At 53.1% G+C, this 15,593-nt stretch overlaps 1 protein-coding gene across 3 annotated transcripts in view; it reads left to right on the top strand.

Moving 5' to 3' along the window:
- Window positions 1-14,931, top strand: part of Ell (elongation factor for RNA polymerase II) — a 43,867-nt gene extending 28,936 nt beyond the window's left edge. Inside the window, exons 2-12 of one of the 3 annotated variants that reach the window (XM_027394716.2) lie at window positions 294-341; window positions 4,819-4,940; window positions 5,072-5,235; window positions 6,807-7,072; window positions 8,837-8,961; window positions 10,308-10,395; window positions 10,779-11,259; window positions 12,726-12,786; window positions 12,887-13,058; window positions 13,400-13,444; window positions 13,532-14,931. In XM_027394716.2, the coding sequence (XP_027250517.1) occupies window positions 294-341; window positions 4,819-4,940; window positions 5,072-5,235; window positions 6,807-7,072; window positions 8,837-8,961; window positions 10,308-10,395; window positions 10,779-11,259; window positions 12,726-12,786; window positions 12,887-13,058; window positions 13,400-13,444; window positions 13,532-13,648 (1,689 nt within the window). In that variant the 3' untranslated portion in view covers window positions 13,649-14,931. Of the gene's footprint in view, window positions 1-293; window positions 342-4,818; window positions 4,941-5,071; window positions 5,236-6,806; window positions 7,073-8,836; window positions 8,962-10,307; window positions 10,396-10,778; window positions 11,260-12,707; window positions 12,787-12,886; window positions 13,059-13,399; window positions 13,445-13,531 lie in introns of all 3 variants that reach the window. The other 2 variants (XM_027394715.2, XM_027394718.2) reach the window with 2 other exon arrangements.
- Window positions 14,932-15,593: the final 662 nt, after the last annotated feature.

The following is a 15,593-nucleotide window of genomic DNA, read 5'->3' as shown; positions in this document are numbered from 1 at the left end:
AATGCAGCCCTTCAATGTAGAAGCTGCTACACAGACACAGTGACCAAGACCTCCTCTGGCAAGGAGTCACCCTGTGACAGCATCCATGGCTCTTGAGCTGGAGGCCAGCCCCTCCCCTCCCCTCCAATGTCTCAAGGCTCTGTTTCCTGTGACTTTGGCTCTGGCAGTTGGAACTCCTACCAGCCCTTCAAAACCCTTTGTGTTTCTGAATGTGCTTTGTGGCCTGGTCCTGTGTGGCTGGAAGGGTGTGGATTTTCTGTCCATTGAAGCTTTCCCTTTTTGTTCTCTTGTAGGATTCTGTGTCCCTGAGACCATCTATCCGATTTGAAGGAAGTCAAGGAGTGAGTGTTTCCTGTCATGACACACACATGGGCTGTGGAAGAGGGCGGGCACAGGCTGGCTCCCGCCTGCCCACCTATGGGTGACCCCAAACCAGAGCCAGACACCCAGTGCAGACCATGTGTGAGAGCAGGGTGGTCACCTCACAGTGACCCTGGGGTGCCTTCTCATGGGTGCGCAGTATCTCAGGTAGCAGTGCTTCCATGAAAACTCGCCACCCCAGTCAGTCACCTGTGGCTCTGGGGAGGGAGCGAGGGCCTCCTACGTGCCAGGCAAGCGCTTCACCACTCGGCTCCATCTTAGTCACTGTCCTGTTGCTGTGAGGAGACACCATGACTGAGGCAGCTCTTGTAATGCTTTGGACTGGGGGTTACTCAATTATCATCATAGTTGAGAACATGGTGGCACACAGTCAGACATGGTGCTGGAGAAGTGGCCAAGAGTTTTACTTCCTGATCTGTATACACAGAGAGAGGCTCTGGGCCTGGCATGGGCTTTTGAAACCTCCCAGCTCATCCCCAGTGACATATTTCCCCCAACAAGGTCACTCCTTCTAATCCTATTAAATAGTGCCACTCCCTGGTGACTAAGCATTCAAATAGATGAGCCCATGGGCCTATTCTCATTCAAGCCACTACAGCCTCTTTCTGCCCCTCAGCCAGCTCCCAAATGACACAGAGATTTACTAATTAATGAAGGCTTGGTCTGTAGAAGGCTTGTTGTTAACTAGCTCTTAGAACTTAATCCATATTTTTTTCAAGATTATTTATTATGTATACAGTGTTTTGCCGCCTTGGATCCCTGCAGGCCAGAAGAGAGCATCAGATCTCACTACAGATATGGGTGCTGGGAATTGAGCTCAGCCATCTCTCCAAGTCCTACTTAACCCTTATTTTTATTAATCTACATTGTACCACATGGCTTTGCCTCTGTCCCATTCTGTCTCTGTTGCGTCTCCTGCCTCCCCTCTCCCTGTCCACAAGTCCCGCCTACACCTGCTGCCTGGCTATTGGGCCACTCAGCACTTTATTAAACCAATCCCAGGAATACATCTTCACACAATACAAATATTCCACAACATTTCCCCCTTTCTGTATAAATAAAAAGGGAGGATTTAACTCTAACATAGTAAAACTATACACAATAAGAACAATTGTCAGATAAGAATTACATTTACAATATCCAGTCCATTTCTGTTTGCAAATTCAGGTAAAGTCCTGTATTATCTTTCCCATCTTAGTAAGTCCAAAGTTTTACACCTAAATCATGGGCTTGCATTGGCCATCCTAAAAATATCTCTATAGACTTTAAAACACCTTCATAGATAAACAGCTTAAGCTTTTATGTTTCTCAGCCTTATAAACTCGTGTAAGTTTCTTTTCTGAATTTGGAAACAAGGAATACTGTATAACTATAACTGTCTGGTCTTCAATCCCATCAAGAGACCTGAGAAGGGTATAATATTACCTTAGTAAAAAGGAAGTGCAGTGCAAACAACTTTCAAACTAAGAAATGACAGAGACATCTGGCTATAGTCTCCCAAGGTACCTCCGTGTTGGCACTCTACAGGCCTAGAGTATCTGACACTTTCCTGTGAAGCAGGAATTTTGAAGGACTGTCTTAGCAAAGTTCTGCAGTCTCCTTTTGTGTCCTATTTGCCCAATTTGGACAACATTCTGACAGCAATAGAGGCAAGGGAAGTTTATTGCCCAGTGGATAACTTTGCCTCAATGAAAGCAAACTCCATTTGAGGTTCTTTGATGCCCCTCATCCTCGCTTGAAGTAGATTGGTGCTGCCAGGAAAAGACATGTCTCACTGCATGGGAAGCCTTATGTTATTAAAACATCTTAAGTGCCATATTCTGTATGTCTCTAAAGTGTTTGAAGACCATAGTATGTCTGTCTTAAATATATATGTTTGACATTGAAAACATACCTAGCATGGCCACAAATTTGAAATTTGATTGTTGGCTAACTACTATCTTCTTTTTTTTTTGGTTTTCGAGACAGGGTTTCTCTGTGTAGCTTTGGAGCCTGTCCTGGCACTCCCTCTGGAGACCAGGCTGGCCTCGAACTCACAGAGATCCGCCTGCCTCTGCCTCCCAAGTACTGGGAATAAAGGCATGGGCCACCAACGCCCAGCTTACTATCTTCTTAATTATCTTAAATAGTTTGTGATAATAATTTTCAAGGACTAGAAATTTTACATTACATTGGTTTTGGTTGTTTTGTTTTGGGTGTTTTTGTTTTGTTTTTTTAGTTTTTTGAGACAGGGTCTCTCTCTGTAGCCCTGGCTGTCCTGGAACTCACTCTATAGATGAGGCTGACCTCAAATTCAGAAATCTTCCTGCCTCTGCCTCCCAAGTGCTGGCATTAGAGGCCTGTGCCACTATATGAGTTTGCTTTTGCTTTTTAATTGTGAATGTATGTGTTGGGAGAAGGTCTGTGTGCTCATGTGCACAGCCAGTGGAGGCCAGAACAAAGGTGTAGGGATCCCCTGGAGCTGGAGGTGTGAGCCACTATGTAGATGCTGAGAACTGAACTTGGATCCTCTGTAAGAGCTACTGAGCCACCTACCCAGACTCCCTATATCTTGTCTTAAACTGAGAAAACATTGCTTAAAACATTTCTCAACTGTGAGCTTGCTACCCAACTTAGTTCCCGTGGAAGACTCCCTTTCTCCTCACACAGATCATCTTGAGCCAGGATTACAGTGGGGCAGCTGTGCCTCAGACCAGCAGGACGGCCCACAGACCTGTGCCTCCAGGTGCTCTAGAATGGGCTTCACCCACCTCACCAGGGGCTGTGCTTGCAAATGCTGAGCTTAGGCCAGCCACACACCCCAGACAACCTAGAGCCCAACTGAAATTGGTTACTAAGGCTGGCAGCTGAGACCTACCTAGAAGTCGAAAGTGCCAGCTTCAATGCCTGCCACCTAAGACATCAGCAGGCTCTGGGCTACATATTGATTATCATCACTACACAGCAGGTACCAGTCTGAGTAATTGAAGCGTTCTCCTCAATAGATCCAGCTCCTTGGATCTTTGAGCCCTGGCCTGGATAATATGGCTCCAGCACCCTGTATGCCCTGTCCCCAGAGGTGCAAAGCTCCCTTTCTCACCCAGAGGAACCTGGGTCAGCAGCCCCTCTGCAGGCTTAGTCAGAGCCCCCCAGCACTGAGTAGTATATGAGACCTGCGTGGGACCATTCCATGGTCTGTGTGATGGAGGACCTCATGCAGGCTGCCAGACCTATATGAAGGAATGCACAAGGAGCCCAGCTGTCATTGGCTTTGACAACAGCCACATGTAACTCAGGACTTGTGCCAAGGGAATGTCAGCTACAGCCTAAGCTGGGAATACGTGCCAAGGACAGGTGGCATGGACGCTGGGCACATTCAGAAGCCCCTTGCAGTTCCCTGAACCCATAGCCAAGTGGCTGCTTCCTGTCTTCATTCAGTAGAGCAAAAGCCACAGCCATGACAGATGACATGGCAGCATTGCCTTCACAGCTCCTTGCAGGCTGTAGAGAGAGAGAGAGAGAGAGAGAGAGAGAGAGAGAGAGAGAGAGAGAGAGAGAGAGAGAGTGTTAGCATGCTCATATGAGTCTGTGCGTGTGATTGAGTTTTGAGAGGCAGGCCAGATTCTGGATGCAGGCAGGCCACTCTGTCCCTCTTTAGACCTGATTTAAAAAAACATTGCAGGGCTGGAACTAGGGTTCAGTGGGTACAATACTTGTCTGCAGCATTCCTGAGGCTCTGAGTTCATCTCCAGTGCCAAGCAAACCAGGTGTGGTGCACACCTGTCATCCCAGCTCTGAGGAGGTGAAGGCAGGAGTTCAAGGTGAGCAGCCTAGGCCACATTGTGAATTTGAGATCTGGCTAGGCTGCGGACCCTGTCTCCAAATACAACACACATTTGAGCTAGGCAGTGGTGGTGACACATGCTTTTAATCTCAGCACTCGGAAGATCAGGGGCAGTGGGTATCCATGAGATGAAGACCATCCTGGTCTACAGAGTGAGTTCCAGGGTAACTAGAGCTGTTAGAGAAACCACACACAAAACAAAACAAAAGAAAAAAACCCATATTTGCATTAAGGCAGACACAGGCAATGGGGCTTTTCAGGTTTGGTTGCTGAGCCACACAGGGCCGTAGGATGGAATATACACCAAGTCTGTCTGCAGGCATATGCTGGGAGGGGTGTAAGCTGTCCTGTTGGCTGCTGTGGCAGCTGGGTGTGTTTTACCTTCATGGATGCCCCAGGTCAAGGCATCCCGTTGACAGGGTTGGGGTGGGGGGAACTGAATGACAGCTCAGGCTAATGGCCTCCTAAAGGTCAGTGGTTGCTTAGGTTTGACAAGAGGATGAGAGTGACTGTCCTGTCTCTTCATGCAAGGGGGTGCCACAGAGGGGTAAGTGCTTGCTTGTGCTGCAGCCTCCCCATGCCCAGAACCACAGTGACAGCCCCTTTCCCCACAGCATATCTCCATACCCCAGCCTGACTGCCCTGAAGAGCTGCGGGCCTTCTCCTTCTACCTCTCCAATATTGGCCGAGACAGCCCTCAGGGCAGCTTCGACTGCATCCAGCAATATGTCTCCAGGTAAGGCCTTCAGGCCCCTAGGGACCCCAAAACTACCACAACTAGACTGCTGCCTCTTTCTGCATTGCCCCAGGCTCACATGGCATGGTTCTGGTGGCACCTTAATGTTGGCACTTCCTCTTGTTTTGCAGCCATGGGGATGTACACCTGGACTGTCTGGGCAGCATCCAGGATAAGGTCACAGTGTGTGCCACTGATGACTCCTACCAGAAGGCCCGACAAAGCATGGCACAGGCAGAGGAGGAGACTCGGAGCCGGAGTGCCATTGTCATTAAGGCTGGAGGCCGCTATATGGGTGAGTGGCAAGCAGCTTGCTGGGGCAGGAGCTTCGTCATGCTCTGTTCTAGGCAGGGTGGTATCTGTCCACTTGCTTCAAAGGAAGGTCCATGTCAGAGGGTGTTGCAGGTTAGGCACTGTGGCTACAGGTGCCAGGTGAGCCCCAAGTGGGACAGGGGCCCTGGGTTAGCCACCCTCTCCCAGTCTTGGGACAGGTCAAGGCCCCACTTGTTCTCCAGCTGTCCCCAGCCACTCCTCCAACAGCTGTGGCAACAGCTCTAGACTGGAAGGTGGGTGAAGTTTGGCCTTATAAAACAATCCAGCAGTGGGACAGCCAGCACCAGGCATTCCCAGGGAGGAAGGGAGGTCTTTGTCTTGTCTGTATGATGTATGTATTCCTAATATACAAGTACAGCCTACTCAGCCTTTGCAGTATCACATGTATGTCAGTTGGTATGCTCCTCCCTGGGGAAGACTGTTTCTCAGCTTAGCATTTTAGTTGCCTGTAGTGCTTGGTGTAGGGCTGAGGCCTGCTTGTCTTTCCCTGTTCGCTTTATCATATGTAGTGAGTTTGAGGCCAGCCTAGTCCACGTTAGACTCTTGTCTTGTGAAGTGGGCAGGTGAGGTAGAGAGATGGCTTAGGGGAGGACCCAAGTTTGGTTCCCACACCAAAGTGGCAGCTCACAGCTATAATCCCAGCGCCCTCTACTGGCCTCCTTGGCCACTACTGCACACATGGCTCAGACATGAACACAGGCAAAGTACATCTCTAAAACATAAGAGTTGGGATTTCACATTGCTTCTCCCCTACCTCACACATTTGCAGTGGGCCAGCTTTGGGTGGGACTTCAGGAGAGCAAGCATGGCTGGACTTCATCCTATGTGCCTGTGGTATTGGGGCTTTGTGCTGTCCTTGGTGACAGAGGCATTCTCCTCAAGGTCAAGATGCTGTGTACACACCTGTGAATGAATCCTTGGTTCTACGGATACAATTTAGTTAGCAACATCATGTTGTCACACCTTGTTATGGTACCATGGTGACTTCTAAGACAGTTGTTATTTAACTAGTGGGCATACCTGTTGTCTCAGCACCCCGGAAGATGAGGCAGGAAGATGGTGAGCCAAGACAGCCTGGCCTACATAGTGAGACCCTGACTCCATATTAGACTGAACCAGATTGTGAAGGGAGAGGTTCTTCTGGTCAAAGGCCTCCAGGTGCTGGGTTTGCTGTGTCCTGAAGGGTTGTTCAGGATGACCTCCTGATACCTACACCTGCCACAAAGTGCTGGGTGATATTGTAGTTCAGCCACAGCCACAGTGCCTCTTCTCTGCTGCAGCTGCTAGGGCAGCCTAGGTTCCATGACCACGCTGCTTCTAAAGCTGCAAAAGTGAGCAGAGTCAGGCCGTGGGCTGCTGTAGGGCACCTGTGCCTTCCTGTGGTTGGTTTTTTCCTCATTCCGCTGCACACTCACAGTTGCGCATTCTCTTCCCCCACCTCTCCTGTGGCCTGCTCCTTGCTGTGCTGTTCATGCTGACACAGTTCTTGAATTTTACACCTGCTGCACCCTGACACCCAGGCTCTCATTGCAGGCAAAAAGGTTCAGTTCCGGAAGCCAGCACCAGGGGCAGCCGATGCAGTGCCCTCCCGGAAACGGGCCACCCCCATCAACCTGGCAAGTGCCATCAGAAAGAGCAGTGGGAGTGGAGCCAACAGTGTGGCACAGAGGCCCTTTCGAGACAGGGTGCTGCACCTACTGGCCCTGAGGCCCTATAGGAAGGCTGAGCTGCTGCTGCGGCTACAGAAAGACGGGCTGACACAGTCAGACAAGGACACCCTCGACAGCCTGCTGCAGCAGGTAGGTACAGACCAGCCTGACCATATATGCGGTGAGCATTGTAAAATCAGTTCTTCAGGCTTCCTGACTCTACGGTGGTCTCAGGCCCTGCCTCCTGTGGCCTTGGATATGTCCTCGCAGGGTCCCTGACAGGCAGTGTCCGAAGACCTGTGTGGTGTTGGAGACTGGAGACCTGCTCATAGCTGTGTCTGTGACTGCTGTTAGCCGTGCCACTGTTCATGGGAACAGTCGGGCACACCTGGGCCATGCCTTCCTGCTATCCCCACCCAATATTTCCTGGGGCTCTACAAGGCGAACCCTTGTGCTAACTTCAAGCCACTAGCCAGGGGTGGTGAGATTGCTCAGTGGGGAAAGAAACTTGCTGTCTGATGATGCAAATCTGGCAACCTGAGTTCAATCATGTCATTTCCCACCTTGATAATAACTGAAAAACAAATTCAAGGGCCTGGTGAGATAGCTCAGTGGTTAGGAGCAGCATCTGCTCTTGCAGAGGATGGTTCACAATTATCTTTAACTCTAGTTCCAGGAGATCTTAAGCTCTCTTCTGGTCCCCATAGGCACCAGGCATTCGCATAGTGCAGAGACACACATTCAGGCAAAACGCCCCCGCATGTAAAATTAAGATTTAAAATAAAATTGACAGCATCAGCCAGACCTTGGGGAACAGCATAGAGATATATTGGGGTGACCTACCCCCTGTGCTCTGGGTGACAACATATCAAGAGTCTCACAGATAGCCCTGGAATCAGGAGAGACCATAGTCAGCCTCTACCTCAGGCCATGGAATACACACAGCATGAGGCTCCCAGGGCCTGTTTGGTCAGGCATGCTGGGTCTGACCATAACCAGCCCTACCAAACTCACTGTGAATATATGGTATATCTTGTGGGGTAGCAGGACCCCACAGGTTTTAAGAATGGGCCTGTCTTGGGGGTTACCTATTGGTCTTGTCCTTTACAGCCTCCACAGGTCACCAGAGGCCCTGAGCACCCATAGCCTTTCATGACCTTTAGTGCAGGCAGGGCTGTTTAGGTGGGTAGCTAGATCAAGAGAGTCAGAAGTCTGCTGGAAGTAGTGGGTGGTCAGTGGGACCATATGCCATCATGGAAAGGCCTGTGTATGAGGACATATGTCCATGTTGTAGAGAGGCTGAGAGTGACGGGAAGGGCATGGCAGTGCACCATTTAAATCTCAGTGCTGGCATGAGGTAGAGAATTGCTTAGCCAGTGAGAGGCTCTGCCACCTTGGCATGCTGCCATACTTGTGACCCCAGTATCCCACGAAATTGTTAAGTTCAAGGCCAGCCTGGGCTACAAGACAAGTCTATATCTCCAAAACCCACAAAATGTAACCCATTCCTCTCAAGAGTGCTGACAGGTTTTGGCCTTGACACAGCTGAATGGCTGGTATGTGCATATGTCTCACACTGGCACCCATCAAGGCCAGCACAGTCATGGCCATGGCCCCTTCAGACCCCTCTGATGAGATGTGAGCCTCAGCTGACAGCCTGGGGTAAGCAAGAGAGGATTAACTGGTGGTCACCATCTGAAAGGGTGGGGGCTTGTCAGGGGCTGCGGGCATATGGATGTCATACCTGCCTCATCCAAAAGACAGTCTAAACCTTTAGTGTGACTCGTGATGCAAGTACACGGACGTTGAGTTGGGATAGCATGGGTACACAGGTGCCACACCATCCATGTCCCTGTAGAGTCCTGTGTCCCCCCAGACTCCATGCAGCGATGGTCATGACGTCATATCCTGCAGGTGGCCAGTGTGAACCCCAGAGACAGCACGTGCACCCTGCAGGACTGCATGTACAAAGATGTGCAGAAGGACTGGCCTGGCTACTCTGAGGGGGACCAGCAGCTACTGAAGCGTGTGCTCATGCGGTAAGCTCCCATGTGAACTTGGGTGGCAGCAGCCCCACCCCATCCAGCCCCAGCCTCAGAGGCCTTAGACAAGCCTCAGCCTGACAGATGGCTTACGGCCATAGCTGTCCCTAACCAACTATGCAGGCTCCTCCAGGCTAGGGTGTCCCATGCATGTCCCCCAGGCCTCTGATGAGCCTCTTGGGCCCACAGAGCGCATGAGGCAGACTCCAGGAGAGTGGCACAATAATTAAATGCTTCCCCTGGCGCTGGTGCTGGGACTGGGAAGGCTAATTGGTTCTTGAGTGATTTCTCACCCAGAGATTCCTGTTGCTTCTTCAAGTTCAAGGATAGCAGCTCACTCTGGGCTGGTCTCCTAACTGTGCCTTGGCTGCAACTTGGAGTTACATGTACTTGGAGAGGCTGGGAGGGCACATCTTGACAGAGGCCCCAGGCTTGTCGCCTGCCAAATACTTGTGGGCAACAGACCCAGATTTTTTTTTTCTTTTCTTTTCTTTTTAGCTCTGGCTGTCCTGGAACTCACTCTGTAGACCAGGCTGGCCTCAGACATAGCGATCCCCCTGCCTCTGCCTCCCAAGTGCTGGAGTTAAAGGCGTGCACCATGCACCACCACAGCTGGGCTTTCTTTTCTTTTCTTTTTAGCTCTGGCTGTCCTGGAACTCACTCTGTAGACCAGGCTGGCCTCAGACATAGCGATCCCCCTGCCTCTGCCTCCCAAGTGCTGGAGTTAAAGGCGTGCACCATGCACCACCACAGCTGGGCTTTTCTTTTCTTTTCTTTTTTTTGAGCCAGGGTTTTACAAGAGACAGTGTTGGTCTTAACTTCTGACCTGCCTTGTATCTCCACCCTCCACTAGTGCTGGGCTGACAAATGTGTGCCCCATTGTCAGGGGCTACCTGTACCCAAATGCTAAAGGTATCCACACTGGGCCTCTTACTGGTTCACAGGCAAAGGTATTCTTCACCTAAATGAGTGGTGCTGGCAGGGCCAGCATGCCTGGGGCTAGTTGCCACTACTGATGCCATTTCCTCTGTGATAAGCCATTGGGTGCTCAGTACCAGGCCAGAGGAGGAACAAGGGTGACACCTTGTACATAGCAGGACCATATATAAGGTCACAGCTGACACACAGGATGGCTTTTGTGCTAGTGGGGTCCCAGCTGCTAACTGCCCACACCTCAGCATGCCACAGCAGGAGTCCTCCCTAAGGACCCAGCTAGGCTCTGCCAGGCAGCTGTCATGCATACAGCCCAGCTCTGGCTCTGGGAACCTGGCCTTCTTTGTGCAGATGTAGTCCCCAAGGCACAGTGGCAGGGCCACCATAGTGCTTCTACCATTCTTCTGCAGGAAGTTGTGCCAGCCACAGAGTGCCGTCTCAGACTCCACCAGCTCCAGCCCACCCCGGGAGCACGGGCGCTCCGCCTCACCCTCTCAGGTACCTGCCTGGGTGTGGATGAGTGTGGGGTCCTCATTGGTGCCCCACAATCCTGTATGGCCAGTGTCCATGGCCTGAGCCATGCTCCCTTGGGGAACTTGCTTTCTTCATCAGCGGTGAATTGTCTGGGTGGCCATGTGCCTTGGGGCTGTGTCCCTCCACTTTCCCTTGCCCACAGCCCTGTAGATGCGGAGTGCCTGTGAGTGGACTTGCTTCCCTCCTGCCGCTGCTGCTGCCTGCTCGCTCAGGGCAGGCAGGCGCCTTCTTTCTACCCAGCTGCCTTCCCTTGTGTGGGGCCAGCTGTGTGTGGGCGCCCCCGTGTGGCCACACCAGGCCCTGAAAGTGGCTCCTGGTTCCCACAGGCTTCTCTGCTTACTTTTCAGAAACGGCCACAGCCCACAGACTTCATTGACCCCCTGGCCAGCAAGAAGCCCCGGATCTCACACTTCACACAGCGAGCACAGCCCACCCTCAATGGCAAGCTGGGTGCCCCCAATGGCCACGAGACCCTGCTGCCCACCCCAGGGCCTACCTCCATGGACACCCTCAGCTCTAGCCATCTGCCCCCACGGCTGGAGCCCTCACGAACCCATGACCCCCTGGCTGATGTCAGCAATGACCTAAGCCACAGTGCCCAGGACTATAAGCACCAGGAGGCCACCCCAGCCCCAGCCCCTCACCTTAGCCTGCCCCTGCTGACGGACTTTACCCAGTCTGAGCGACCTGCTGGCTCCTCACACATCCATAGCCGACCCAAGAAGAAGTCCAAGAAGCACAAGGACAAGGAGCGGCCCCCGGAGCACAGACCCCCAGCCCCACAGTCTGATGTCCCTGCCACCCCTGCTCTGCTCCCAGATGCACTAGGTGAGAACTCCACTGGAGTCAGGACCTGGGGCCACTGTGGCTGGCCATTAGCCTGCCCAGGACTTGGGGCTGGGGGCTGAGGCACCCAGGCAGGAGTACCATGGAAAGCAATGCTTTCTGGAAACACTGAGATGCCCTGAGCCAGAGGCAGAGGGAAAGCGAACAGAACAGGGAGGATCAGGACACAGACAGGTGTGCTGAGCCCAGGGAGCAATGGCTTCTGGGACAGGAGGACACCTGAAGACATGAGGCAGAGGCATCTGGAGAGGGGGACCTCTGTGTCCATGGTGTGGTGAGAGTGTGGGTATGGTATCACAGGGCCTGTGTTGGTTGTGTGCTTTGGCACTCATGGCCACTTGAAGTGGCTTGGGGGGGGAGGGCTGCATGTGGCTAAGGTGACTTTGAGAACCTTTAGTGTCTGCTGGGGCCTGCCAGGTGCTAGCAAAAGCCTTAGCTACAGACAGCCACTGGCTTTGTCTGATGGGGGATATTTCGAGGGTCTTGAGGACACATATGGCACATTACCCTAAAAGAAACCACAGCCGCATCCTGACCAGAAACAAACCCAGAAGCCTGACAGTGCACGCCTCTCTGTGGCAGCCTGGCACAGATGGCCTCTGGGAGTCAGAACCAGTTGATGGTTACCTGACCCCATGTGCTTAGTTAGACAGCGTGTTGTAGCTGCATAGGACACTCCTGTTCCCTCCTTCTGTCAAAGCCCATCCCATGAGGTGACTGTTCATGTTCAGTGGACATCTTAGGAGTGCCCACCCCACCATCTCTATACCTATGGGGCCTTCTCAGCCTGGTCACCACCTGCCCCTGAACCCTGCAGCTTGTAGACCAGCACCATGGGCTAGGGGCCCTGAAGTCACAGTGGGTTAGGCTAAGAGAATTTCGTTGAGACGGGATGTGTGGGAACCTTGAGCTGCTAGCCCAGGGAAGCAGCAAGTGTGTACCCTGTGTTCCCAGCAATGGGGTAGTCCAGGCTACAGAATGAGAACCTGTAAATGAACCTGCAAATAAATGAGTTAAGTGGCTGGAAAGTGGTGTTCTGCCTGGCAGGCACGGCCTGTACCTTGCTCACCCCTTCCTAGGTTCCACTAGCTCCTGGCGGAAGGTTTGGTGGGAATACCGTGCGGAGGACTGGGGTCTGACAGGGCTCTCAGTGAAGGCCAGTGCCAGCAAGGTTTGCAGTTGCTGTCTGCCAGAGACCACATCTACCTTGTCGTCTATGTGGCCAGGGGTTGTGTCTCTCGCCTAGTGCAAATGCCCTATGCTTCCAGGATGAGCAGTGGATGAGTTCTGTGGGGTTTGACTTCAAGCCACCCTGCTAGAGGCCACTTGGAGAGGAGCATGTCTGGGCTGTGTGGCTATAGCCTGGACAGTGGGTCCCCACTGTGTCCATCAAGCATGACTTACACCCCACACACTTCCCTGGACCTAAGGGTCCATTGCTCATGCAGGTCTGAATGGAGCCTGTGCCAGTGCCCCCACGCCCACTTCAGAGAGCCCGGACTACTTGCTGTGAGTATCTTACATAGTCTATGCCCTGCCCAGCCTCTGCCTGCGCCAGGTGCTACTGCCCACTGTGCCCTTGATCCCAGCAGCCCCTTTTGTCCCTCAGGAAATACCCCGCCATCTCATCGTCAGAGCAGCGTCAGAGCTACAAGAACGACTTCAATGCCGAATACAATGAGTATCGGAGCCTGCATGCGCGCATCGAGCAGATCACGCGCAGGTTCACACAGCTTGATGCCCAGCTCAGGCAGCTGAGCCAAGGCTCCGAGGAGTATGAGGTAGTGCCAGCCACCTAGAGTCGGCAGTGACCCATGCCCAGGGTTTGGCCATGAGTCCCTGCAGTAGGGTCTGGCCAGGGTGTGTGACCCGGGCTGGGTCCTGTCCTTAGGAGGTCTTGTAGCTCATGCAGGTCTCTGGGGCACCCACTTCCATTTCCCTAGTGCAGCTACTTTACCGTGTGTCTTTCCTTGCCATGCACCCTGCACCCTTGCAAGAATCACAGGAGTGCCACCCATCCCTGTCACTATGCTCCATCTATCTAGTTGGTCACTTTCAGAGAGGGTTTGCATTTGGAGCTGTCCCAGGTGAAACATAATTAGTTGTTGGTGTTTTCCCCCAGACAACCCGTGGGCAGATTCTTCAGGAATACCGGAAAATCAAAAAGGTACGTGAGGCAAAGTGGGTGCTGAGGCCTGCCTGGCCCAGGGGTGCTGGGCAGATGTGTCTCACCCACCCCTTGGTTCCCTCACAGACCAACACCAACTACAGCCGAGAGAAGAGACGCTGCGAGTACCTGCACCGCAAGCTGGCGCACATCAAGCGCCTCATCGCAGAGTATGACCAGCGGCAGTTGCAGGCCTGGCCCTAGCACGCCAGTGGGCTGTGCTGATGGCTCTGCCTGCCTTTTCTACTTTTCTATGAACTCGGCCCTTTGGCTGCCGCAGAGACTGTCTATTTTTGTACCTTTTCTACTCTGTGCCTCCTCCACGGCCCACACCTCCAGGGTTAGAGGCTCCAGGGACAGTCAGCAGAGTGCCAGGTCCTGCTGCCTTCAGATCCGTACTGGCAAGGTCACTGCAGCTCCCAGGCAGTGCCCAAAGCCCTCCGCATTGACCTCAACAACATATGGTCTTCAGCAGCTGCGTCCCCCACCTGCTGTTCATGTCACACTGAGGCTGTGTGGTCCTGTGCTGTTAGCCCCGCTCCATCCCTCCATCCATTTGTGAATCCTGGGGTCCTCTCTGCTGGTTTCCCACGGGGTGGGGGGAGGAGGCTAAGGGTGGTGCCTTGCTTGCCTTCTCCAGGGCGCAGGCCTGTGGCCCCCAATTGCTGCTTTTACTGTGCCTCGTCTTCTCATACCCCAAATCCTAGGGGCCATTGGTGTGAGTGTATGTGTGTGTGTGTGTGTGTGTGTGTGTGTTTGGTGTGAATGGTGTGAATGGATTCTCAGCTGTGCACAGAGAGGGAATCTTTGCTGGGGATGTGTTGGAAGCGGTAGGGTCACTGCTACTCATAGCTGCAAAATGGGGAGAACAGAAACTCAAATACAGATGTCTATTTTTCTAAACCTTGGTGGTGTCTCTGGATGGCTTCCAAAGAGCCTGGCTACCAGGAGGCACTTGCCTAGTCCAGTCCCACCCCACTCAGCTCCTAGCTTTCCTTTGGGGTCCCTGGGGTCCCCAGACCCTAGAGGAAACCAACACTTCCTATTTAAATAGCTGTTGGTCTCTAAATGGGGCTGGGCCAGATTCTGCACAGAGCATGCCCCACACAGCCGCACTGCGCAGGCTCTGCGTGGACCCGACCTAGCGTGCCCCTCTCCTGCCGTGGGACTCCACCCAGGGACCGGTAGCTGAACTGGTCTGTTTTGTTGTCTGAGATTTATGAAGGGAAGGGCAGGGCCGGGCCCTGGGGCTGCAGGTGCTGGCAGGTTAAAGATAGTCTAACTTATTGGTGGTCTCTGCCTTTGGACTGTACAGTGGGTAGTCTACTTTGAGCCATGGAGTTGGTGTTTACAGTCTTCACTTTTGCCAAAACAATTGACAGGAGAGGCAGCGCCTCCCCGGGACCCTTTCTGGGAACCTGTCTTTTGTGCACTAAGCAGGTGAACCGCCGACTTTTAAAGTCTATAATAAATTTGATGGAATTGAACCCCCGCTGTGCATTGTGTATGTCACTTCTGGGTGTGGGGTGGCCCTAAGTGAGAACCTGGCCCAGAGCCCTTGTGGTGAGGCCAGCCACGCAGGCTGGGGTGGTGGGGAGCTACTGTAGAAGTGGGCACCTCCATGCCCGGCACAGACAGGGTGGGCTCTCCTGCAGCACCAAGGCCCGCGGGTGTGGGGCCAGGTGAGAAGAGGGGACCAGCAGCTCAGAAGGATGGAGCGTTTTTTTTTTTTAAAAAACAAAACACAGCAGGAGGTGATGTGTGTCTTAAGCTGCCAGTCTGCACTCACTGAGTCCATGGAGCTGAGCAGTGGGCACACCACCATCAGGGCCCGCTCTAAGCAGACAGCAGAGGCTGGGTTTGCGCCAGGGTAGAGTCTGTGGGTACCTTTGTTTTCAAAGGGAAAAGCCAAAGACGGCCCACAAGGGAAGGGCCAGGGTCAGTCAGCCTCCAGGCCTTGGCAGGACTTCTGAGGCGGCTGAGGGGGTGGAAGGAGAGCCAGGCGCCCTGCGGGCCGCTGTGTACCCACCACCTGAGAACAGCCTGGCCATGATCTTCCATCGCCATCCCTGGAGCCCGGGGCCAGTCCCTGGCCACAGCGCCGCCCCCCCCCCCCCAAGGATGTCCAGGCCAGAAGGGACTCTCGGCG

Source organism: Cricetulus griseus, assembly GCF_003668045.3.
Source record: "Cricetulus griseus strain 17A/GY chromosome 1 unlocalized genomic scaffold, alternate assembly CriGri-PICRH-1.0 chr1_0, whole genome shotgun sequence".
Classification (NCBI taxonomy): Eukaryota; Metazoa; Chordata; class Mammalia; order Rodentia; family Cricetidae; genus Cricetulus; species Cricetulus griseus.
This window is presented reverse-complemented; position numbering and strand designations above follow the sequence as displayed.